At 41.4% G+C, this 25,589-nt stretch overlaps 1 protein-coding gene across 6 annotated transcripts; it reads right to left on the bottom strand.

Annotated features, from left to right (window-relative positions):
• Positions 1-70: 70 nt before the first annotated feature.
• On the bottom strand, positions 71-25,589 carry stk11ip (serine/threonine kinase 11 interacting protein). Of its 6 annotated transcripts, none has more exons than XR_007809105.1 (31): positions 25,397-25,589; positions 25,020-25,087; positions 24,297-24,499; positions 23,948-24,022; positions 23,725-23,820; positions 23,500-23,607; positions 23,334-23,405; positions 23,098-23,227; positions 22,540-22,643; positions 22,324-22,413; positions 21,773-21,814; positions 21,463-21,630; positions 21,224-21,302; positions 20,637-21,146; positions 20,250-20,470; positions 19,693-19,803; positions 18,696-18,942; positions 17,250-17,407; positions 16,878-17,130; positions 14,967-15,076; positions 13,377-13,474; positions 12,280-12,461; positions 7,849-7,933; positions 6,727-6,809; positions 5,575-5,792; positions 3,993-4,789; positions 3,456-3,618; positions 2,528-2,614; positions 2,165-2,245; positions 1,687-1,723; positions 71-1,575 (listed from the first exon to the last, which is right to left on the bottom strand). XR_007809105.1 is itself a non-coding variant. In XM_018661026.2 (26 exons), exons 2-26 carry the CDS (start codon positions 25,084-25,086, stop codon positions 4,649-4,651), a joined length of 3,651 nt encoding a protein of 1,216 aa, XP_018516542.1. In that variant the 5' UTR covers position 25,087; positions 25,397-25,589; the 3' UTR covers positions 3,632-4,648. The 6 variants fall into 6 exon arrangements, 2 of the variants coding, with proteins under 2 accessions (XP_018516542.1, XP_018516543.1); XR_007809106.1 differs by having other exon boundaries at positions 3,456-3,600; XR_007809107.1 differs by lacking the exon at positions 3,456-3,618 and having other exon boundaries at positions 71-1,607.

Below are 25,589 nucleotides of genomic sequence, written 5' to 3'. Positions count from 1 at the left end.
CCCCTCGCCTGAAACCTGAGATCCACGACGCTGACTACCGTTCGGCCCTCACGACAAAGGACTACGGGGATCCTATTATATGTTTTATAATGTGATGATGCTATACAAGTGTCACAGTTAAACCTCAGGCGTCCATGGGGACTTTATAGAAATTTCATAGGAGATAAAAATACCATGAGGCACAATAAAGCCACTATGACCTTTCTATAGTTCTTAAAGGAACTGCACATTATTACACTTGGCTGCCAAATGAAATAAAGTTCAACCATCACTGATAATAAAATCCATATATAGTTAAATACATTTCTTATGAAAGTTGATTGAATTCATAAAAAAAGATTAATTGCACACAAGCCCCGATGATTTCCCTGACTTTACAAAGCTTCTCCACAGCCACACGTGACATTATACAACTGTTTTCAAAGGCTAAATGGCACTCTATGTAACTTTAACTGATCTTGACGTGTAAAATTTGTGGAATGCCCCTTAAACCACTTTCATATCCAGAAGAACTCCACTTGAGAGGATTTGTATCGTTAGAATCTGTTTATCTGTTTACATTCTTGTTTTTTTTATGCTAAAAAGTACACTGAGTGCCACAACACTATAATCTAATCATTCCTCTTTCTGCTGAGGACCCCGTGTTATCCCCTGGACCACAGCTTGGCAGCCCACCGGCCCTGACAGAGCACTGCGTGACTGCAGCTTTTAGAAGAAGAGGCCCACCATCCAAGAATTTAGTTGACTTGAGCGTTCAGCAAAACAACAGATTTCTTGCTGTCATGCACAGTGCAGCTGTAGTGCTCCTGATTTACCAGAGGACCTGAAATGTTTGGAGGAGGCTGTGGGAAGTCGAATCAGGCCAGATGTCTGCGCCCAGCCAAATCGCTGTGGCTGCATCCCAGCTTCCTCTCATACTAACTATCCACCCTAGCTTTCCTCTGGTCCTCAAATATGATCCAAGGGAGGCACGAACTCATTCACCTCCACCTTTTCACCATCACTTATTCACAGACAAAATAGTCAATATCTTAAGGAGTCTTAATCTTGCATTTTCACTCATAGATTCTTTGATAAACATCCTAAATATCACTGAATTTGTGCTGCAGAGGGGTGAAAGGTGGGACAGTTGGGTGCTCATAGTTGGCCGGGGGCCACAAAATGACACTAAGGTTATGCAATTTAAGCCAAAATGGGAATGGGGGGTGGGGTGAGAGCCTCGTGGGGGCTCAAAATTCCTTCCTACCCTCCTGCAGTGCATATATTAACTGCTTGAATAAGGGCAGGACTCACTGGTGAGGAGCACGTTTGATTTTTGCCCACCTGCATGTCTCACTGCCTCCTCCCTACTAAATGCACGCATGTTGTGGTTATGTTTTAGTATCAGGTTTGATTGCTTGTTTCCTCCCAAAACATAAAACTGTGACATAAATTCGTGGCGTGCAGTCGTTATGACTCATGGATTTTTTAAGCCTGAGTTTCTGGGCTCATTAATTTGACCATGTCGTAGGCCCAAAACAAAAGGATTCAGTATTGCATCAGTGGAAGGTTGTTCCTGGAAGGATGGAGGAGACTCTGAAACAGGATTTAGATCTGTGAGTAAGAAACTACAAGTAGAAGAATCAACATTTGCATATAATACAACAGATAATGAACTAAAAACAGTATATTTCATCATTAACTCACCACAACACTTTGACTCTTCTTTAATCCCTGGCCTCCCCTAAACAGGCAAAAGAAAGAAACAGTGATGTCTGTCTTCTTTGCCTCCTGGTTAACTATTCTACAACATCTTTAGGAAAAGACTTTCAGACACTTCTATAAAGAAGAAAATTTGATTTTCTGCCTTAAAGTGATAGTTTACTACAGTCATTTACCCACAAAGACATCATGTGTGTGGTGTAAATCCTGCTGTTCAAACACTTAATACATTTATTGTTGACATATGTGCCATATGAAATCCTAAAATCCCAGCAGGGGGAACTGCAGCTGTAACGCATGAGTTGTTATTATCAGAGCTTTGTTAGATTTTTCTGCACATATCCTTTAATTCCTGTGAGTCTTTTGGGTTTATACACTGTGAAAGAGCTGTAATGTGTCAACAGAACACCGACCCAAATCCCCCTTTTTCAAGATGTTCAAACCTCTTAGACAGCACGCTTACCTGCTGAGGTGTCTTTGAGCAAGACACTGTGTCCATTTAAGCTCCAAGTGTGATGTTCTGCACCTGACCTTTGACCTTCTTCTGTGGTGACAAGAAATGGAAAATGAAAAGGCGAATCAGCCATAAAATGTGCTGTTGTTTATAGTGTAGAACATTAAAACCAGGCTGCCTGAAGACGCTGGTGAGTCGTCACAAGCCATTTGTGTGCAAACCCACTTCTGCTCACTGGTTTGGGGATCAGAGGTTTGTCAGCCATGCGGGTGCAACTGAAGGTGATCCAGGTCTCCCAATGAGCATGTGCACAGCACATGTACAGCACTGGTGGCTGAAAAAATATTTACACTGAGAAATTGGTTAACATACCTTTCACACAGCTGAGCTTGGACTCAAAATGAGCTTCGCTTGGGGGGGTGGGAATGGCAGGTTGGCGTTGAGAGGCCAAAAAGTGCGCTGAGTAAAAAGGACACAAGTTTGATCCAATAAACAAACATCCATGACTTCTTCTGCAGCTTTTTGCCATTCCTTCACTGCTGCTGCTGCTTTCAACTGAGGCCAGGAATAAAGTAATCATTAAGCTGACCCAATAAAGCTAAAATAGCTTGTGAAGACAGCAGGTTTTAAAGCCACTTTTTTAGCACCAATGAAGGAATCAAACAATTAGTTAAAGTGACCTGAGGGAGCAGTGTAAGTCAAAATTACAGAATTTCTAAGCTTAAACAGGTTTACAGTTATGAAGAGGAAAAACATAAGAGCAAGAGCTATTTTCTGTACGGTTTAGCCATTTTCTTTTTTAGCCATTTGTTCATCTTTTTGGAGAGAATATCCTTGATCAGAAACCACCTGTTCTCAAACTGGAGCATTTGCCAGAAAAGAAAATTAAAGAATTGTGCTCGTTACCTGTCACTGAACTCAGACATGAGTAACTGTCTACAGCTCTGACAAATCGCAGACAAGATCCTTCAGGTGATATTTCAACATGTTCAGGTCATGCTTGTAAGTCTTTTTTTTTTTTTTTACAAACTATGACTCTGACACTATCAGACACACACATCTATGCATGCCTGGGTGGCATGGGAAATAAATACACAAAGAAGCTGTGAGACCTCTGGTAATTACGTTGGGGTCAGAGGTCATGGAAAGAATCATCATAGCTCTTCAGGTTTTTCTACTCTTGCTACACTTCACGTGTCTTTGCTAAGTTTCTGGCAACAGTCCATTTTTGTGGTTTACATCATGATGGTATTAACAGTAATTTAGATGAACAGTCTTTCTTGGGCAAGACCACACATACTTTTGTTGATGTGGATGACAATTTGTGGTGTCACTCTGTTCTGTGTGGGGGGAAATAAACATTTCTCTGGAAAGACTTTTAATGCTGCGGTTGTGAAGTGAGCAAGCAAAATCTTTCTCTCCGTCAGTAAATGTGTGACTGGACTCTGAAAAGGAAAACCACACTAAACACAAAAGGACACTTTCCTTTTATATTGAGTTATACATATTGTACATCAGTTGTTCTTTCCTCATATTGATACAAAAATAAAAGACACTTTTCTGACTGAACCCATGATGAAAAAACCATAACAAAGAAATAAATTAAGTCATACTGGCTAATCTAAATTAACAGTGCTGAGTCACACGTAACAGTGGCTACACACAGGTGCAGCAGTTCTGTGTTACATTTTAAACTGATATATAAACTGAACAGATATAAGGATTCAGTTGAGATGTTCTACAAAAACAAAAATACTCCCAAGTTACATTTAACAAAATTAACATCTGTTCCCAAGATTTAAATAAAAGAACTGCTACTGTTCATCTTTTTACATACCACAGTGCAGAGACACATCATGTGACCCTAACTGGTGTGAAGTGATCCTCCATGACGGACTTGAGCCTTGGCCTTTCAGAAGCACCCCCAGCCTCGTGTTGAGCGCGTGATGCCACAACTCACTGCACCCTAAGATGGCGAGGAAAGACTGTCCAGATTAATGAGAGGGGGTGGACATGTTTAAGGCTCAGCTTCTTGCATTACTCCCCCAAAAATCTTTCCAACAATGCTCTCTCAGTTCCAAACCCCCTAAAATCTGCTCCGTGTTGCTACAATGAATGAGGGACAATACAAGATGCATTAAGGTGCATTTCAATAAGAAACATGGCAGCGGCAAAAGAAACAAGGCACACTCCATTTTCAGCTGTAGAAAAGTTCAGTGGGATGGTATCCGGAGGAAAAATTATGCAACCATGCTTGTGTACCACATGAATGAGAGCAATCATTTCCAAGTTCTTGGCTTAAAAGACTTTGAAAGCAACGAGCCTAATGGGACCAGACTGAGTGCAGACTGTGTACAGAGAAAATAAAGACACACTCGCTCACGCTCACTAAACATTTCCCAGTACCAACACTCAGATTCATGCTCACAAAACACAATGGGGCACACACACATAGTCTCTAACTTTTTCCTTTTTTTTTCATGCCCTCCCCCATTATGCTGCTTTGTCTTGCAGGGTTGTGTGCAGTTTCACTCCGAACATGGCCTCCCACTGTGCTCTGACCCAGGCCAGCAGACCCTGAAGGAGCTCAGTGCTCTCTGAGCGCACACACCACGTCTTCTCCTGTTTCACAGTCTGTGTGAGAAAACACAACATGAGAAACTGTTAAAATTAAAGCAGTTAATGGCAAGAAAATTCAACTTGACAATACTGCAAACTGCAACAGGTTGCTGCTGAGTGAGAATAAGAAAAATACAGCTCAACTTTCCAGCACACATGCTGTAGTTGACAATATATTGATCTCACCCTGGACTATGTTCTAACATCAAACAGAACTTGATCGATTGTTTTCAATTTCAGTGCAATTCTTCTCTGTAGCAATAACAAATTCAGTGCAGATCATGGAGAAAAGATGAACAATTAGAGGACCCAGTCAGGTTCGTGCTCTGCTGCGATGACTGTATGCACATGTGGGACAAATCAACACAAAACTTGGCTTGATAAATACCTGTTTTCACAGTTTTATTCAGGAGCTCACAGCTGAGACAAAGGCATGACGGAATAGGGATGATGGGATGATACAAACATCCCGGGCGGTGGTTAAATGAAAACAGCAAAGGCCAACTTAGCCAACAGAATACCTCCCCAAATACTAGCTTTAATATGGAAGTACTGATATCTGCTGCCTTTTTGTTACCTGTTGCTTTATCATTATCTCACTGTTCATGATGGATTTATCTATAGGAGGACAAACAAGCCACAAATTGTTTACCTTAAAATGTTGTGCAAGTTTTATGGCATTTCATTGTTGCTTCCTACGTAAGATAGCATTTGAGTTTTAGATTTCCTTAATTCATGAAAGCAAAAGCAAGTGACATCAAAAGCTGTTTGTTTCAAATTTCTGAAGAGATAATACTGACCTCGTCGTAAAGCTTAATATCTATCCTGCATTCATCTGAAGGCCACAGGTGGACTGAGCTCACACAGCTGATTGGCAGAGTTTCTAAAACGGCAACGCTCCCACTGCACGGCTCTTTGTTTTCCCTCCCTGTTAAGCTTTTCGTCCACTGGTGATCTTCTTTGAGCAGGTAGAGGGTTTCCCGGGTTGCCAGGACTGTCAACGGTGTCCAAAAGTCCTCTGAGAGAAAAATAAGGAAATATGAGCAGTTTCATACTATTCAAATGGTCTCAGATCTTTCCTGCTCTTTCCTATCTATCTAACAATATAGAGGTTAACAATCATGGGTCACTGTTTTACAAAGTGCCTTACTGCTACAAACAAATATGAGCTTTAGTATTATATTTCATGTCAAACAGCTTGCGCTTCAGAGGAGCGAGCAGAGGGAAAAGGCAGATCGAGGCATGCTAAAATTATGGCACTTGAAATTCCACGGACGTGCACACAGCTGTGTGTAGCCTGCAGCTACCTTGGCTTTAAATGTGTCTGTTATAGCAGAGACAGGGAGGCATCCTGCAGCATCAGTACTCAGACCACATGCAAGCCAATACAGTCAAAGCACACATAAGATTTCTGCCTCATTTTATGGCAAAGCTTGTTCGCGTGGGTTGTCGACAGGTGCCTCACGTCAGCTGCTCCCCACAAATCACTTCCTCCTCCTGCCGTAATCTGCTTTTATCTCGAAGGAAATAAAACTCTTATTTCTTCCATCCAGCATATTTTCCTGGCATTTCATCGTAGCTTCTTTACTGCTGATTTATATTAATATTTGTGATCTAGCCTATTCTGCTTTTTCCAGACTGTATCATAAATCTAAATACAAAAAACTTTAGCTGTGTCCACACAAACCACATAAATCCAGGAGGGAAGAAGATAGACAGTAATTAGCGTTTACAGCATTAATTTCTGCATCTACAGAAGTCATTATACACCACATGCTGAGTCTTGAAATCAGATTTTTCTTGAAACAGGTGAATGTGTGGAAATGAGACTGAGAAATGAGAATGCATGTGTAAGTGGATCTTTCAACTGATATCAGAGGTAAAGAAGCAAACAATAAAAGATCCCTTGATCCAAAATGGTGCCTAAGTCCATGAAAGAGAGGATATGTCACCTTGCAGGACAAAAGCCAGAATATAGAAAAACTGCAGCTGGCCGTCCTCCACATCTGCCTGGATGTCTTCGCACACCAGAGGCCTGACAAATCAAAAGAAATGAAGTGTTGACATTTTATTGCACGCACATTTATTAACACAAAAATCTCCTATCACTTCCTAACTGGCTGCTGTTTAGTTAAAGGCAGAGGCTGAATGCTGTGGTGGTTTGCGGCTGGCAGGTGCTACCACGCTGTCTCAGATGGAATCACTTCAACATTGCAGGGTGAATTTCACAGTAACTGTGAAGCAGAGGGGATAATTGACATAATAATAGCTGACAGGACTTGGGTTGCGCAAACACTGGAAGCGTGCTCTGAGACTGTGGTTAGCTGCCTCACAACACATGAAGGGGCTTCTTTGATTTGTTTGTATTTTGTGATTGTTGAGTTGTGGAGTCTGTTGCCTGAGGACAAATCACAAACTGGGAGATATGAGGTGTTAACGAGTGGTGGTATCTCCTCATGATAAAGGCTGGTCTTAAAGTTGATATTTATTTGACTTCCGCTAGTTGGATAACGGATGTTTGCCAAGTTGTCCAGACAGCTACAAAGCCTGTTTATACAAGTGAAATGTTTGATTATTCACAGCATGTTTTTTGCACATTTTACCTTCATTTGTGAGACATTTTAGCCCTTTTCTTCTCTGCAATAATAAGCAACAACACTCTTTTTCACTGAGAACCTGGAGAAAGCTACTGTCCTCTGTTTAAGAGAGAAAAACATCCAAATAAATGTGTAAAAAACCTCCACAAGGTGACAACAAAACACACCACATGACATGCACACTTCAGGATTTGCAGCACAGCACATGTTACAAATTAAGATGTGGTTTACCAGCTCATTTAGTGAGGCCGTTTTACAAAATGAAGTCTAAAAAAAGCTGATTGTAATCAACTAAAGATGTGTGAGAAATGTGCAGTGTTAGAACTTCAGCAGCCATAACTCCCTTTAACTTACACCTCCAAACCACATACACATGCGGACAACACTATTTAGACCACATCTTTCAGCATCTACACAAATAAAATCTGAGACATCTGCCGTTTCCTCACTGATTTCCAGTGGGTGAGGGGAGCGTACCAGAGGTGGTGCTGAGGGTTGAGTCTTGTGGTAGAGATGGACTTCAGCTTGCTGTCTGATTTGTGAGCCATCTCACGCACAATCCCTGAAGAAATAACAGCAGAAAAACACAGTCATCAGGCGAGTTTTATGATCACACTAGTACTGAAACTGTCTGTAAAGACTCTCAGTCATACAAGTTATCTAGAAGTACAAAGTCAAAGACAACTGTGTAATTTATCACCAAAACATTTGATAATAATTAAAATTCTGACCAAACTGCATATTAGATGTTTTTCACTTGTGGTTGAACGTAATGTGAATCGAGATGTGAATCAATCATAAAAATGATTAACTACAGATTAACCACAATAAAAACACTTACTATTGTGGAAAAGTCAGCTGTGTTGTTTTCTTGTCTTGTACTGTTCACTTTTGCATCCTACATGACACATGTTAAGAAATATCTGACTATCAAAGATAAAAAAAATATTTTTTAAAAAAGGAAGGCAAAGTAGGGCGATGGATTAAGATTCTGAAAGATCATCTGCCAACCAAAGCTGCATCAGATGATAATTTCACCCCAAGGAATTTATGTAAATTTCCAAGCCTGATTGTGACAATGATGCATCACATTTGAGCAGCACTTCAGTTTACAGCTCCAGGCTTGTTGAAACAGCTTGGAAGGTGAACAGCTGTGTGGAGCTGACATCTCAAACATGCAATGTCAAACAGACTGGATTGAATGGATCTGAATCTCTCTGCTCACGTTCATGACACATTTGGGATAAAATAAGTAGTGACACTGTCACGGTTAAGGACTTTAAACATTTATCAGGGAAGCTAATATGTACATGACGACCCAGTCTGAAAGCCAAAACCCACCTCTGTCTTGTAAAGGACACAGAGAAGGCACAGTAGCTTATAAATGTCACACCCAGACATTCATGGAAAGAGGTCTGTACACAAAAGCCAAACTCAATCTGAGACTCCTTCTCCTTCTGATAACTGAAATAAGAAAGCCAAAAGGTCTCTGGTTGCAGGTGTAAAATTTCAGCCCCATAGAATCCAGCGGGTGAGAAAATGTGGGAAACACAATGCGCTGGGTCACGCTCACATTCACAGATTGTAGTGTGTCACAATGTGTGACAACAATACAGGGGAGCGAGGATATCTGCAGTGTGGTTTCACAGTCAAGTTTGAACAGACAACACTTCAAAAGGATTTAAAGGGACACTGAGGAGGAGTGGGGTAGAAAGAGGAATGCTGGGTTAACAGAGGAGGGAAGTAGGACTACCACCAAACAAACCCTGACCTTTCAGTACCTTTCTTATAAAGAAGGTGATGTTCACAGGGTCTAAAAATTAGAAAGACTCAGGAACAGGAACTATATGATCAAACAATATGAAAAATGAACAAGACCAGAAACTAATTATTCAAAGCCAATGTCTGTCACTTGACAGTTGAGTTGAAAGTAAGGATTATGGACACATCTCATAGACAGAAGCACTTAAAAACTGTTGGGGTTCAATAACCAGTCTTACATGAGATGGAAATGACTTAATAACATGCAGCCTGTAACAGGCTCAACCAGACACAGCTTCATATTAAGTTCACTACTACACTGACTGATTCTTAGAATAACTGGTTTAAATTTACTGAATTTACTTGTACTTTTTTATTTTTACATATTTACTCATTTCAAGGATTTTCATGGTGGTGGATACTTGACTGACCACTTTTGCTTTTGAACCATTTTACATATTTGGTTGTTTAATCTTTAACTGTTGAATTGTTAAAATGTTGACGATTCTGGACTTCATCAGAACGTGTTGTTGTTGGATGAAAAAGGAAACATTCTTGCCCTGTTCTGTGTCATGTCTCTGCTGTTTTTAAATACTCTGCATGACAACAAAAAAATGTCAATTTTAATCAGATTCATCTCTGTTTTTAATCTTGTAATCATTTATTTTTTTAATTAAGTAAAATGTTCAGTTAAAAAGCTAGTGACGAGTTTCAGTTTGGTTCAAAATATTTTGGACAAAAACGAATGATGGCTCGACCACTTTCCCGAAAATCTGCGCTGGGCTGGAGTCAAAGTCTCCCACACTGCTGTGCTGGCAGAACATTTTCACGTGTTTGAGGAGAAACAGTGAGTGTCAGACTACAAGATTAAATGACCTGTTAACATGGGCAGGTTTAGCGAGGTGCCATCCAAGATAGCAATCACGAGTAAGCAAAGGTGACGGGTCGAGCGTGTTGAGAACCAAGTTTGTAGCGGACAAAACTTTGCTCGGTGCTCTGCTCTATGTCAATATTCCTACTTCATCCTGCTTCAGCCCCAGACTCTGTGGCTGCATCCACCACCAACACCAATGCTCCTGATGGTTTTCACATGAAATCAAACAGCATATCACTGTTTGATATGGTGGACAGCTGAGACAGGAAATTAGTAACAATGAAAGTTTTGATTTCCAGTTTCCAAAGCCACAGTTAAAGGTGCATTTCACCATGTTGGGGTAATGCATCCATCACTGTTACAAAATCTCCTATAAACGCAGTCTGAGAGCAACAATAAAAAGTGACAAATTCCTCTAAGTTTTGTCTCTTTTGGCTGCAGATTCCAGTGGTCTCATGTTATCTCCCATGTTTCAATAAAGCTGTGTCAGACTTGGTTAGAGCGAGAAGCTCCGAGCTCCAGAGAAGTGTCCCAGTCATAACCACATCCTCTCTCTTTCTTCCAGCCAGCCAGTCCTTCGTCATTCCAGTTGTGGTTTTCAACTCTGTCCATATGACGGGAGCCAGTTTGGGACGCTAGACAGGGTTTGTTATGGTTAAACCTTTCCGTAATTCTTCTGACAAAATATTACAACAGCAGTTTTGGGGTTAATTTGGCAAAATAGGAACTTAGGTATCTTTACCTTGAAGCATCATATACTTTGTGTGTAGGTATCTGGCACTTAAACATCAGATTTTCATGCATTTTTTAGGATGCACCTGGAAGGTTACAACAAACTATTATTCATGTTTTTCACTTTGTTCTGTTTTGGACAAAGTCTGCGGTCTGTGCTGAAAGAAATCTGGAATCATTTCCAGCCACAAAGAATACAACACAGCAAATGAGCTGTTTATGAATTTGGACAGAAAGAAAAAAGCTCTCAGAGGATAGAGGGAAAGTTAGAGATAGAAGGAGAAAGATGAAAAAGAACAAAAAGCTAAGTGTGTGTCGGAAAAAGTGAGAAGTGTGTCTAAAAATGTCACTTGACGCTGGAGGATAGGCTCTTGTATACCCACATGTTTTTGAGTGACACATCTGAAATTTCTCCATTATTGATTTAACTTTGAGAAAAGGAAGGGGTAGAAATTTAAAAAAAGCTTCTAATATATTTCCCCTTCCTCCTGGAACAATGTAGAGAGGCCTTAAAGTTGGCAGATGGGATTACTTTTGGCACTGTTGGTCAATACAACTGTTTCTAATTATTATTTAAAATTATTTAATTTTGATAGTAACTGTTTCTTGTTTATACTCTTATGTGTGGCAACTGTGAGTGCGGTGTTTGCATTTATTTAGATGCTGTAAGTTCATAAATCGTTCCAAACACTTCTATAAATAATCGTGTATGAGTGTGTGTGAGTGAAAGCTGGGCAGAAACGCCACCAGACAGCAGCTAAGAGCAGAGAGTTGTGGAAAATGTGGACTGTTCTTCTTGTCTGTCGACTGTATTTGAAGTTTTTTTTGCCTGTGTTCAGTATCTTGTACTGTGAAACTGGTAATATGAAACAGTAATTACAGGAAAATGCTTTCATACGTCACCATTCTCGTTTACAAATTTCCCCAAAAGTGTGGAATTATGTGTACTAGAACCGAACGTCAATACTTTTCCATGCGTGCCAAGTTCCTGTTTTCTCCAAACGTTTAGGGGCTGGAAATTGTCAAATCAATTTTCCATATTTTTTCAGACATTCCAAACCCGAGCAGGAGCCCCCACCTAATAAAAGGTTTTCCTCTCAGCCTCTGGTTCTCCCTTGCAGACAAGTTGGTCTGGGCAGGATGTACTCAGTCTGTGTGAACCCAATACCGACAGGAACGGGGCAGAAATGTGCGTCACATAGCACACATATGGTTAAGTATTAGCTTGTGAGGGGAGTAGGTTGGGTCTCTCAGTCTGTGGCACAATGCCTGTGAGTGGAACATGCTGTTCCAATACCTGCCTCAGAGATTCAACAGTACTCTACAAGTTTTTTTAAAATCTAAATTAGTCTGTGGTTTATTTTGTGGCATCTTCCTCAAAGTGCCCAGAGGAAAGTGCTGAAACCAGTGTAACCAGTAAGTGCAGAGAGAACTGGGTCAGTGAGTTTCTCTCCCTGACTAAAACTTCCTTTTATGTATTTTTCCATATGTACAATAGAAGCCATTTTCCACTTTGCTTGTATTTGGCAGTTTTCTTTTACCTGTCAACAAGCCAAAGAAGCGCTTGCAACGTAAACTGTCTCTCACGAGGAGGGTGTAGGCCATGCCCCGGTCCCCGAACTCCATGTGGATGCTCTGAGACCCCAGCCCCACCTCCAGGTAGCTGAGCTCCATGATTGGGTGGCTGTCCCTCTTCTGCAGCCAGTCAGAGAGCTGGCCTCTGCTGGGAGGAAAAGACGTGAGGCATTAGAAAATGTACTGTCACAGCGAGATGGATTCAGTGGTTTACTTGATCTCTGACACTTGGAGGTGTGACTGCCAGAACAACACTTTCAAATGTATTTGTTAAAACCAATGTTTACTCAGTACAGCCATGGTAATAACTTATGTAATACCTCATTTTTCAGACATTAAGATAAAAGGTCAAATCGAAAACAACAGTTTGGTTTCTTCCTCAGTGCTGAGAGCAAAAGAAGTCAGTGTTTATGCTCTAAAAGCAACACTGCAGTAACTTGTAAGCGTAGTAATTTTAAAAGAGCCATCACAGTATGAGCTTCAGACCTGAGGGGGAATATGGTTTGTTTTGATGAGGGAAGATAATCCTCTCATTCAGGTAACAGAAGAGACGAAGAAATAAGAGAGGGGCTCAAACTAGCAGGAGGAGACTCCACAGTCGACACACACTTCGAGGTCAATGTGTTCTCAAGATGTGACCCAGAAACCTGGACAGGTTATGCAATATTATTATCCACATCTTAAATGGAGGGTGTGGAGCTGCGCACCAACATTAAAAGACATAATTGTTAACTGCAGTGTGGCGCCCTCTTTTGAATCACTGTCCACACCAGCAGGATTTGATTAAACCTTTGACAAAATGGAATGTGTTTTGTCATTATCTCACTGACCTCAGCTTTACACCATGTACAAGTTACTTTTATGAATCCTACTTAAACATTCATTTATTCATTTGATTTTCTTCACATAGCACACAATATATAACACTGCAAGAAAGAAATAAGTTGGCAGATTAAGAAATCAGAAAATAATTTGTGCACTATTTCAATTAAGCAGTAAAAAAAGAGAGAGAGATTCATACTTAGCAAGGACTTTCTGTACACTGTAATGTTGCTCTACTTACTGCATCTCTGATGTCATTTCCAGGAAATAGATTCGCTGGTTTGACACCACCAACAGAGAGGGAACCTCCCCTGGCTCCCCAAATTTGACAGCTGACATCTAAGAGCACACAGCAAGAATTCGTGATATACAGTGGGAAAATCCTTATTTCCTACACAGTAATAGACATTTTCTTCCTGATCAATATGCAGAGAACTTTTTAATACTGCCTATTACATCATTATAATGTGAATCACAAACCATGAAATCAAAACTTTAGACTATTAAACTATTACATTACATTCTCAGCTGGCACCTGTTTTTCAGATTTTCACAAGCTCAATAGAGGTTTAAAATCAGACCTGTACACCGTGATCTTGCTTCATTTCCTCTAAAACAACACAAGAAGTAAAAGCACATGTGAAACAGCCTCTGTCACTGGATAAATAAACATAACTAAAATGAATGGAGCGGGACCTCCTGTTTCCAGCTGTGGTTTGCTCGGTCCTGTTCCGCTCTTTGCTCTTCGTCCAGGTGTCTGACAGAGAAAAGCAATAGCCTGCTGATTTGAAGAGCTCCCAGGATGCACTGCATATTAAAGAGGTCTCTTTGAGAGTGCTGAGTGACAGCAGGGGGGAGAAAAACTAGTCAAGGAAGCTACAGAGGAAGAAGCGTGGGGTTGAATGGGCTCCCGGGAGATTTACTGACTGCGTTCATCTTGGCTGACTGAGATGAAACCACAGCTGAAGTGTTGTAGGTCTTAAAGTTGTCACCACCCATTAAGTTGGAATCTTTTGGCCATCAGGGAGATATGTTTGAGAACTTTTAAAAACCGCAATCACAAAAGAAACAATAACAGCAACATAAAAACAATGTACTGTTAAATTTGAGTGATCAGTCACAGGCTGCCATAACTAGCTAAATTCCTCTTAAACAGCACAGTCTGGCATTAATGCAGTTTCTTCCTTTAATATTAGCTCCAGCAAATATTGCAAAACCCTGAAAATCTATTTTCTCAATACGCATATTAGTGCAAGTGATGGGGTCCTACATGAACACATTATATTCTGTCAAAGTAAGAACAGCTGTGGTTATTTCACATGAGAGATTTCTTGTCTTTCTCTTTTTAAATGGCAGGACTCAGTTGGGAAAAGGTGATGTCATACACTGTATGCCCATACACCGATCAGAGTTTAGGGGTTATGGGGTTTTTGCTTTTGTTGCCAGCACTGTCAGTTAAACCTGATCCAACCACAGCCACACAATCCAGAGTTCTGAGTGTTAACCTCTAAAAAATAACCACGGATGTTTTGTTATTTTCCAAACTGTAAAGGAATAGTTTGACATTTTGGAAAATACACTTATTTGTTTTCTTGCCAAGAGTTAGCTGAGAGAATCGATGCCACACTCACGTCTGGCTGTCAAATATAAAGCTGCAGTCAACAGCTGCTTAGCTTATGGTTATGGGTTATTGCCAGAGCTTTCCTTTCCTGTCTCAGCTACTCCTTTAATTTTGATTATTGCTTTTGTAGTCACGAATATTTCTGTGCTATACAAAATACTTGAGGCTAGAAAAATAAAGTTTTAATATGAGGGTCTTATTCTTACACACCTTGAGGAACGAGTGAAGCTCTTCTTCCTCCTCAAAGACCTCCACGTCCAGGAAAAGCTTCAGCCGGTGATCCACCGCTTCATAGTCCTCAGACAGCAGGTCCACATCATCTAGAGAAACATCAACAGTTGATCAGCATTAAAACTGCCAGTCCAACACAACAGCCAAACCAAAGATGTCATCTGAGAGCACTTATCAGCTAGCTCCAATCCAGTGCCACTATTGCTAATATTTTTCAGCACTTCATAAAAACAAACCATCATGAATTAAGGCTGAACTGTAATACAAAAAATGAATAAATCTGTTTTTTGGCTACTTTATGTATTCCCTCAAATTGATATCTTGAACTGATAGTTAAACCATAGTTTCCTGGCAGCAATGTGAAGACTTACATATTTTTTGGCTTTTACGAAACGTTACCCAAATTTTACTGCAGCAGGCCGAAACGCTAGCCAACAGCCCTCATGCAGAAAGGCATTTAAGAGCAATAAATCCACCGATGAACAGCAATGGAGGTCATTTGAACGCTGATGAATGGTTACAGCTAATCAAAAATGACAAGGCATGGACCTGCAGGGGCCAAAACAAACCCAGCGTCTTTCATTTGAGGAGAACACAAACAGAGCAGATTAAAAAAAGGCCTTTGAACCTTCAGACAAAGGTGAAAGGTGTATGTACAGACACACAGGCACACACACAGGTTGACTTGTACTTAGAGACAAAGCTCTTCTTCAGAGAGAAGAAATCAGGGATTCTTCCACAACAATGGGCACACTGTGTCACCAAGAAAAGATACTATATTCAGTGTCAGTCAGTGTTTTAGGATGAGTAAGAGTTGTCTCCAGTGTGAGACTGTGGTTTCAGGGCAGATTATGTGGTATTGGCACTACAACTACAGTATTACAAAAAAGGAAAAAAGAAAAGATACAGAAAGCTATTATTACGACCCAGCCCTCCCTCTCTTAGGCTTTCATTCCTCTCCCATCACTTCCAGTAATGACTCCAATCTGTCTTGTTGCACAGTTACCATGTGGTTCGTCTAAAAACGGCAGACAGATGTGGTGGAAATCAGACGCTGCTGCAGAGATACACAGCTCTTCGAAGGATTTCTGTGCCACACAATATCCGCGAAATCCAAAACACTTCCCATCTCTGTTCAGTTTCAATTAAGATTTAAATATATCTTTAAGAGAGGCAATGAAGCTGACGTAAACAGTTTATACCACATGCCACAGTTGATGTGTTTTACAATGACCATATGAACTGTAGAATTTGAATCAAGTAATAAAATACCATTTATATTTTACTGCTGTTTGGGCCCTCTTCCAATAAGCAGTCCAGCCAGCATCACAGTGTTATTTTAACTGTTTCAGTTGTCAGTTTGTTGGTTCCAGCTTCAAAATGTGAAGTTTTTCTTTGTTTTATATCACTATAAATTAGAAATCTCTGGGTTTTGAAGTGTTGGTCAATCTTGAAGACGTCACTTTAGGCTCCGGGAAACAGTTGCTCTGTTTTCTGACATTTTATTCTCTAAGCCTGTGGTTTCAAAATTGATGGGGTGCCGTCCAAAAGTGGAGCATGGGTCCATTTCGAGCAGGTCATGAGAAAACAAAAGATAAAAAACAACTTCATCATTTTCAGCACTGCAGCTGTTGTACTGCCCTGGTCTTCTTAACATACCTATTATAGCTATAAAAGTCAAGGGTAGCACAGCACATACTGTTGTCCCCTCATAGTAAGAACATCCTGGTTTTAAATCTACAGTCAGAAGAGATAGAAATAAATCATTAGGAGGAGGTGAATCAATGTATGGACCTTGACCTGATGTCTAGGGGGAAATTTCAAACTCAAGACTAAAAATAATGATCATTAGTTGCTGCCTTTACAAGTGTTGACAGAGAGAGAACCAACCGATAGGAGTGGATCTTCCTGCAGGCTGGGCTTGGACTTGAGGTGGTGTCGCACCAGTAGCAGTGTAGTGGTAGCTTCCAGCCAGGTCTTCTTTACTTTGGCATTCTGTGTTGTAGGACAGGCTGTAGTTATCACCAGGAGCGTCCCCGATGAAGAAGGAGCTTCCCTGGGCAGTGACAAAGGTTTGATCTTCCGTAGTGGTGGCAGTCTCCAGGATGGGACTGCTGCTCATTGTGGCATCTGTATAGTCGTCCTGTTGTGATACAGAGAAAATGCAGAAATAATGAAAATGTTTCTTCATGATTTTAGAAAGAAATTACAGCTAAAGGGGAAAAACAAAGAGAAAAAAAGCGTTGAACTGGTCAGACAAACCTTATTAGCACTGCAGGTGCTCTGGGTTACATCAAGATGATCGTCCTCACTGTCGGGCCTTGATGGACGGTGGATGGGTGTACTGCTGTAGGGAGTTGATAGGCCAGCCAGCTGGACCACATGATCACTACCACATTCTGGACAAATATTACTGTTTCCTAAAAATAAACAGATACATATGGAACAACTGATTTCCAAAAAGCTATATATTGATGAGGGTGAAAATGTCTATAGTCATATTAATGGTTTTCTACCTCTAGTCTTCTGTCATCCATATTCTTTTTAAAAAAAGAAAAGAAAAAGAAAATCACACCTAATCAAGAACATGAGCTGACTGATTCTGACAACCAAATGGCCTGTAATGCAAGATAACTGACAGACAAGATGCCTGCTTTCATTCCGAACATGTTTCATATAATGAAGACACTTTTTTGTCTCTGCGGGGCACATATTTCTGTAACAAACAGACAAACAATGTCTAAGTTCAGACACGTGCGAATGAAAAAGGTATTTGTTGCCTGAAATTTCAGCAGAGCAGCCGACTAAGAACACTAACAAAGGAGCATGGTTTCAAGAAATCCTCAAAACATCTGTCTAACAAGGCCTGTGCACTGTCTATGCATGCCGGAGCAGGTCTTAATGTCAGGTTTGGTCAAATTGCTGGGAGGCGGCTGCTGGAGCGAAGGGTATTATCTGTCTCCTGCTGATTATAGAGGTGGGAACTCAGCAGAATGGGCCACTTGACAAAAAAGAGAGGAGATAACTCCCGGGATGCTTCGCTCCAGTCCATCTGAAACCCAAATTTTGTTTTGGGAAACTATGCAGCCCTGTGCAGACTACCAAGGGGAGCCTGATAGTTGAGAAGAAGTGCTTTGACGTCAAATGATAAACATCTTTTGCATGAACTTGCCAGGTGAAATGTGTGACCTTGACTTGACATGTCTCTTCTGTCTAATCTTCAGTTTTCACCCACAAAGCCAGCTGACATAATATAACATAACATAAAGAATTTTTTAAAAAGTGATCATTTTGAGAAAAAGCTCAAAGCTTGTGCCTAATTTTTAAGGATGGTCTTGAGTATGTGAAGCTAAGCATGACTCATCTGAGACTGTGCGTGACTCAGTTTGGGGGATGAATCAGTAAAAGGCGTTTCATAGTCAAGGCTGTGTGTGTGTGTGGGATTCTTTGACATTTCAGGATGACAGATTCAGATATAAACCAAAGCCAAACATCACATCGTTTGGGCGAGTTTTTTCACTCATAAGCTGTGCTATGGGTGTTTTTTTTAATTGTCAGTTGTTATGTTTTACAGATTTTATTCCATTTCAAAGATGCCTCTTAATATCTGGCCAGTCAAAACAGCCCATAAGCTGATAGATGATTGTTTTAACCCCCTTACTTTCTGTATCACCGGCTTCACTCTATCTCTTCTCTTCGTGCTCTCACCTTTGCTGTTATCATCACATTCTGCCTCTGTCATCGGCTCCTCCCCGCCCTGTTCCTCCACACCCTCGGGGAGCATCGCTGCCCCTCTCCGCCTCGCTCTCCCTCCCGCCTCCTCTTCACTGCCTTCTCCCTGGAGTTCAAACTCTGACCTGCAGCGAAGGCACTGCAGGCGAACACAGCTGGGGCGCAGCTCGGAGTCACGGCGCTGGTTTTCCTCCGCCACAGGAGACAGCACATCAATCAGAGCCTTGTCAGAAAACAGTCACAATTTTGCATTTAGACAATGAGTTTTTCAGTGGACAAAAGTTTGCCAAAGTTCGACTCTTTTGGCTGTTAACAGATCATCAGATAAGCAGACTCCCTCTTTTCTCTGCTGATGGTATTATCTTTTAATAGTTTTGTCTGGCAAGTCCAAAACACAGAAAGTTATGCACCAGAAAACTGGAAACAGTTTAATCTACATCAAACTTCTCAAAGAGCCAAACCTCAGTAGATCAGGGATAATTTGATGCATCACAGCTGGTAAAGTAGGACATGTGTGAGTGTTTCTATAAACACAAGGTCAGACTGTCATGTTCCATAAGCAGCTACAGCAGAGTTCAAGGTGTCTGCTGGGCTTTTACACATGTCACGTTGGGTGTGCGTGTGTTTATAAAACATAATGCATAACTCCCTGACTGCTCAAAAATCCCACATACTGGAATTGGCAATGGCTCTCTGTGTTACCTGGCACAGAGTTGATGTTGCACAACATAAGGTACAGTAGTAAACATGGTACAGAGTGTACTGCCTGATGTTGATGTCATATTTGAAAACAGAGGTAACAGGGCTGTGTCAGAGGGCAGCCTGTGGGCTTGACTACACTTGTACAAGTCTGTCTTTGTGAACCTTGTGATCATGTGCCATCTTACAGGACAAAAGCATCTAATATTGCTTCTGAAAGTAATCAAATACTTCACTGCCAACAGGACTCAGCGTGTGTGTGTGTGTTATTAACCTGTAGTGCCTGCTGTGGGTCATCATCCAGCAGGACGTAGCGTCTCCTCCTTTTCTCCCTGCTGATGTAGTCGAACTGAAGCTCCACAGCTGGACGCATCTCTTCTGTATCCTGAAACGAAGACAAAGAGAACCGAGAAAACTTCTCTGTCAACTTCTTAAAACTATGATATTTCCTTTCCTGGTTCAATTAATTATCAGACACCTATTAGAATAGGAATCTGCTTTATATTAATTCATTTATTTTATTAGTACTGTGATGCAACAGAGGATTTCCTTTCAGTCTGTAGTTTAAAAATGTGTTGAGCATGGAGTGTATTAGTGAATTAGCTTGATCATACTCATGGCAACTTTGACACAACACATTGTAGTGATTAAAAGTTCCTTTGAGTGGTACTCTCTTTATGCCAGCATGATATACTGAGGAGGAAAGTCATCTTTAATTTGCTTCATTCAAAGTTTTTTCCTAAAACCCTAAGTCCCACAAGTCATTTTTCTTTCCCTTTATATGTCCCATCACTCTTATTTCTCTCTCCATCCCTTCTTCCCTCCTCTTACCCCACAGACCCATGTGGCCTCTGTGGTCTCCACCCGAGCCAGGCTGTCCAGCTCCAGGCGGCATCTCTCCTGGCCACGCTGCATGTCCACCTCCAGCACCAGGCCCTGTTTTATGCACAGAAACACCTCCCTCCTCTTCCTCTCCTTGACCCCCCGGCCACTGTTGTCTTCCTCCTCTTTGTCGAATAAGATACCCACAAGTAGGGGGTGACACAGGTTCACTAATGAGAAAAAAGGAGAGAAGTACCTTGTTTACCTTAAAGCAACAACTGGTCAAATAGTTCAGGTTGAATCCAGTCGAAGATGTGCTGGAGTGTTTAATGATCCAGTTTTTCTTTGGAATTCTGCTGGAATTCTGGTTCTTGTGACAAATTTTAAATACCCTACCTCCCAGGTCCTCCTCCTCTTCTTCTTCCTTAGTGCCTCTGCTGTCTGCTCTAGCTGACCTTTGGGACTCTAAACTTGGCCCAGAAGAGCTATTGACTCCATGGCTCACCACCAGACCATCCACCGTGCTGTCCTCCAGGGTGGACTCTGTGTGTTGTATGCCCTGACCGGGCCACTGTAGGGTGGAATCTGTTTCCTGGTCTCCATCCACATCACAAGTCTCAACCCTGGGCTCAGAGGAGAGAAGAGGAGGCGGGAGGATCTCCGGGACATCCAGCGACGATGGAGACAGCTGCTTCCCGGGGCTGCTGGATGGACACGGGGTGGTGGTGCTGAGGCCGTTGGGGAGATTTTGATGGTGAGGGGTTGGCTGGCTGGTGCTGACAGTGGTTGTGATGGCAGAGGGGGAACCTCCATCTAGATGGTGCTGGTACCTCAGCCAATCGTCCCCCAGCTGTTCTCTGAAGTTAGACATGCGCTCAATCTCCTGCTGGTGGGGAAGGACAATGCCTAATGGAGGAATAACATATGAACATTTATGTTTCAGAATAAAAGTCAGAGAGAAAAGGGAGTGAATTTATACTTACTCTGTGTGGAAGGCTGTCTGGGTTCATAATCTGTGTCACTGGGCTCAGATATGCTGGCCCTCCGTACTTTGACCTTACTCTGAAACACAAAATGGTTTGGAGGATGAAAATGATGTCACAGCATTGAGTTTTGTTTGTATTCACTGGTCTAGATTGATCATTAAAGGGATTCATTAAGTTAAACTCCTTTAAAATCTACTAAATTACCATTTTAATACACTTAGGAGCTGCACTCTTACCCTGGATTTCTTCTTGCGAATGTGTGCAACCCCCACTTCTCCAACTGATACACTGTCACTGAGCTCCCCAGCACCGCTGGATACTTCCTGGTTACTCCGCTCTGATGGCATGGCAACTGGAGGCAAAGTCTGGACCTGGGTTATCAGTTGACCTGATTTGGGCAGAACCTGCAAAAGAGAGTAGTAATACAGTAGTAATACATACACATATATATACTGTATACATATGTTTTAATATATAGATATATATATACAGTATATATTAAAACACACAGTTTGTTACAGTGGGCCAATAATAAACGAAACTTACTGATAACTCATATGAGGAGAGCTGGATACCATCAAGTTTTAGCTGGAAAAAAAACAACAAAAAAGAACATTGATTGTGCAACAAAAACCAAAGCAAAAGAACAAGACATGCCGTTTTGCTCAATCAGCTGTCACCACCAGGGCTTGTTGATGATTTTCAACCCAATGTGACCGAAGACCACAAGCCAGTGGGAGCCTGCACTGCAGCCAGTCTCACAGATACACCCTGGACTTCACAAACTGTAGACAGGAAGCTGTTCTAGAGCTGTTTTGTCTCTGTGGAAAGGCTGTGCTTTCAGGTAAGTCAAGACATAATACCTGTTGATACAGAGCTCTGAGCTCTAACTGTAACAGTATATTTTAAGATCAAACAGCAGACTTTGGAAATTTAATAGCTTCAATTATATGTGTTTTAGAACAGCACATTATGTGATCTACTTCAGTCTTCAGCTGCTGGTTTGTACAGCAGCTATGATTATGCCACCAGTGCTACTGCCTTGATGTCCATGTTGAACACTTTTATCATTAAGTCAAACTATAATTATTACTCACTCGGAGATTGGCAGCCTTTGGGGAGAGATGTCGGACGGTGGAGGTGCGGTGGGTCTTCTGGAAGTACAGCGGGTTGCCCTCCAGATTAAGCTACAAGAAGACATTACATTGTACAGAGCACTGGTCTCACACATGGTATGTGAAGCAAATAAATGTCTCCACTAAATCCCAAACTGGAGTCTTGGAGGATTAATGTGTGTGCATGAGCGTCCTTACTGTGTTGAGGCAGTGCAGCAAGGAGAGAGGAGCTAGTTGGGAATGCTCCAACAGGAGGTTGTAGGCCAGGTCTAAGTGCTGGAGTGAGGACAACTGCTCCACACCTGTTTAATCAGAGAGCACCACAATGCAGATTCGAGAACATATAAATAACATATGCACACAATTGTTTGTACATGGAATAAAAAGAAACCTGCAGCTCGAGTATCTGATTTGATTCTAGAGCTTTTCTACATTTAGACATAATAAACAGGCAGGTGTAAGGTTACTTAATGCTCCACTTTGTGATGATAAACAATATCCAAGACAAACAGAGAGACTCTCAGAACACTGAGAGGTGGAGGTCACAGTCAGGGAAAGTCTGCTAGTTCATAACAGATCAAATGGCAAGTTTGTGTATCTGCACAGTGACCAGCTTCCTGTTTTTCCATTTTTTAAATTTTCACTGGCTCAGTCCCCTCTGAGCTCTGTGAGTGGACAGGCAGACTGTTTGTCTGTGTCTAAAGAAAATGATGAGAAAAATCTGACTGTCTTTATCAGTCTACCAGTCTACCTTACCATTTATAGTCTCCAATTCATTGTTCCTGAGGATGAGTGTGAGGAGTTTGACCCTGGCACTCAGGCCCAGCGTTGGCGCCCTCTGCAGGCAGTTGTAGCCCAGGTTCAAGTGTTCCAGTTCACTCAGGGGCTGAGAGAAAGCAATGGGGAATTATTAGTTTGTGTAAACATTAATTATATTTACAATGTCAATTATACACAATATACAAATACACAAACTGTGGTACCTATCCTACCTTTAGAAATTCAGCACACTCCTGAATCTTGTTATGGCTTAGATCCAGAGTTTTCAGGACATTTAGTAAACTCTATGACAGGGAGAGAAGAGAAGGCTCAAGTCAGATGAAGATAACATTAGCTAATAAGTCAGTAATCATACATCTCTGTGTAAGTTTGTCTCACTAGTGACTGGTCAAGGCAGACAATGTGGTTGTAGCTGAAGTTAAGGGTGTGCAGCTCCAGCCAAGGCAGTGCGGAGCTCAGGTCACCTCCACAGAGAGAAAGTAATTCCTAGAAACCAGACACACACACAGTACTTAGCCTTTGACGTTTGTTGCAAGGCCTTCCATATACAGACTCAATGACACTTTCTGATAAATTACTACTCTGAGTGGTATACTACAGTACCTCCAGGGAGCTGAGGCTCTTTGAGCAGGTGAAGACCTCCAGCTGGGAGTAAACTCCTCTGAGTCCCTCCAGACAGTGTGGCGGGATTCTCTTTAGCTGATAAGGAAGGGAGCCAGAAAGAAACATGATGTGGGCTGGCATGATTACATGTTGTCAGGACAGACAGAATGAGGACAGGTATAGTGATGGAAATTGAGGAGGAAGCAGTGTGTAGTCAGGATACCTCCAAACACTTCAGTGACTTGAACGGGAAGATTTTCACCACAGACTGAAGTCTCACTTCCGGTGGGTTGATGAGCTGCATTTAGAAATTAAGACACACAACATATCACAATTACAAGCTCCAGCAGGTGTATAAGAGTATAGAGTATGTCTGCAGTCATCCACATTCACATCTGCAAAACAAACACTCTTCCAAGCTAAGACAAGAAATTCATGAGGGCACAGGACATAACAACTCCCATGAAAATATATGATTCAATTTTCAATTTTCATTATTTATTTTGTCATGTTTGAATACTAATGCAGGTGTCAAGACTGTCCACTCTGGAACAGCTAACCCAAAAGCCCACCTTGAGGGAGATGGTCTTCTGCAGGACATCAAACAGGAACTGCAGCTGCAGCAGGGAAGCAGTCTCTGCGGGGTGGGAGGGCAGTGCCAGGAAGCCATGCTGTTGGCTCCTGGACAGCAAGTACTGCTCAAACAGCCTGGTGAGGTGCTGCAAGCTGGCTGCCGGCAAGGTCAGCGTGCTGCTGCCATCCAGCACCAAGTCACCTGAGGAGAAGACACCTCAGTTAAGTCTTGGAAATCTAGCAGTCAGTTTCAATCCACAGTAAATCAAATCTTAAAGTGCAAGATCAAACTAAGTATTGTCTAATGCATGCCTGGTGGACAGGTGCATAAGTAAAGACAACGGAAAAAAAGGCCATGATTGATTTTTCAGATAAAGAACATTATCAAAATAATGCAAGAACATAATTTACACAAAGGAAAATGATGAGACTAGCAAAGATGGACTTTGTAAAAACATTTGTCCAATATTTGTGAGCTGATAAATTCAAGTTAGTGTTTACAATGTTGGAAAACAACTGAGCTCAGACTTTTATACGAGTAGCTGGTGTCACTTAGTCTTGAACTGAATGAAGGGGACAACAACAAATTTCCTCTGAATTCACCTATCGATTGTACATTAGAGATAAATCCACTAACATCTGATAAACCTGACACGACCCTTTCGTCGCTGAAACTGATTAGTCATTTAACTACGTTTGAGATACAATGAGTGTAACATTACCATCATTTCGGAGGAGTGTGGCCAAGCTGTGTACAAGGGAGGACTGGCCAGTGTGAGATACAGCCATCCTGTAACGTTTCAAACACGGTATAATGTTAGCACGACTACACAGCAAAAGAAATAAGAGTATATTTGCTAGCAGCTAGAAGTTGCTAGCTTCAAGTACTATCAGTTAGAGTTATTTTAGCTTATTGTAACACAGTAATTGATTAATACAAAGTCACAACTCTATCCTAATACTTTTAACATGTTATTGTAATTACCGTCATGACATTGAGTGCAACACCTGCTGACATTAACAGTCAAAACATTACCGCAGCTAAAGTAGCGTGACACTAGCAAACCAATTTCCTGGTGGCTAAGCTAAAACGACATACCTCTGCAGTGACAGCCGAGAAATACACAGCTAACATCAAGTTCTCACTTCCACAAGTAAGCACTACAGCATGTTATTTTTTGTACGTGAAGAAAAAACACGTTTTAGTTGTAATTTGTTGGTCTAATGGTGAAGTGTACGCTGATGTTGACATTTTTTGCATCACATGACAGCTGCATAAAGCTTCTACGGTA

Source organism: Lates calcarifer, linkage group LG7_2, assembly GCF_001640805.2.
Source record: "Lates calcarifer isolate ASB-BC8 linkage group LG7_2, TLL_Latcal_v3, whole genome shotgun sequence".
NCBI lineage: Eukaryota > Metazoa > Chordata > Actinopteri > Centropomidae > Lates > Lates calcarifer.
Note: the sequence above shows the minus strand (reverse complement) of the source record. Positions and strands in the feature narration are given on the sequence as shown.

Excerpts from the sequence above, each read along its gene's own strand:
- stk11ip (XM_018661026.2), bottom strand. The coding sequence starts at position 25,086 with ATGGCTGTATCTCACACTGGCCAGTCCTCCCTTGTACACAGCTTGGCC. Across the intron at positions 21,631-21,772 it reads TCTCCTCATATGAGTTATCA|GTTCTGCCCAAATCAGGTCA; the intron begins GTAAGTTTCGTT and ends TCTCTTTTGCAG. Across the intron at positions 7,934-12,279 it reads CTTCTTTGGCTTGTTGACAG|GGATTGTGCGTGAGATGGCT; the intron begins GTAAAAGAAAAC and ends TTATTTCTTCAG.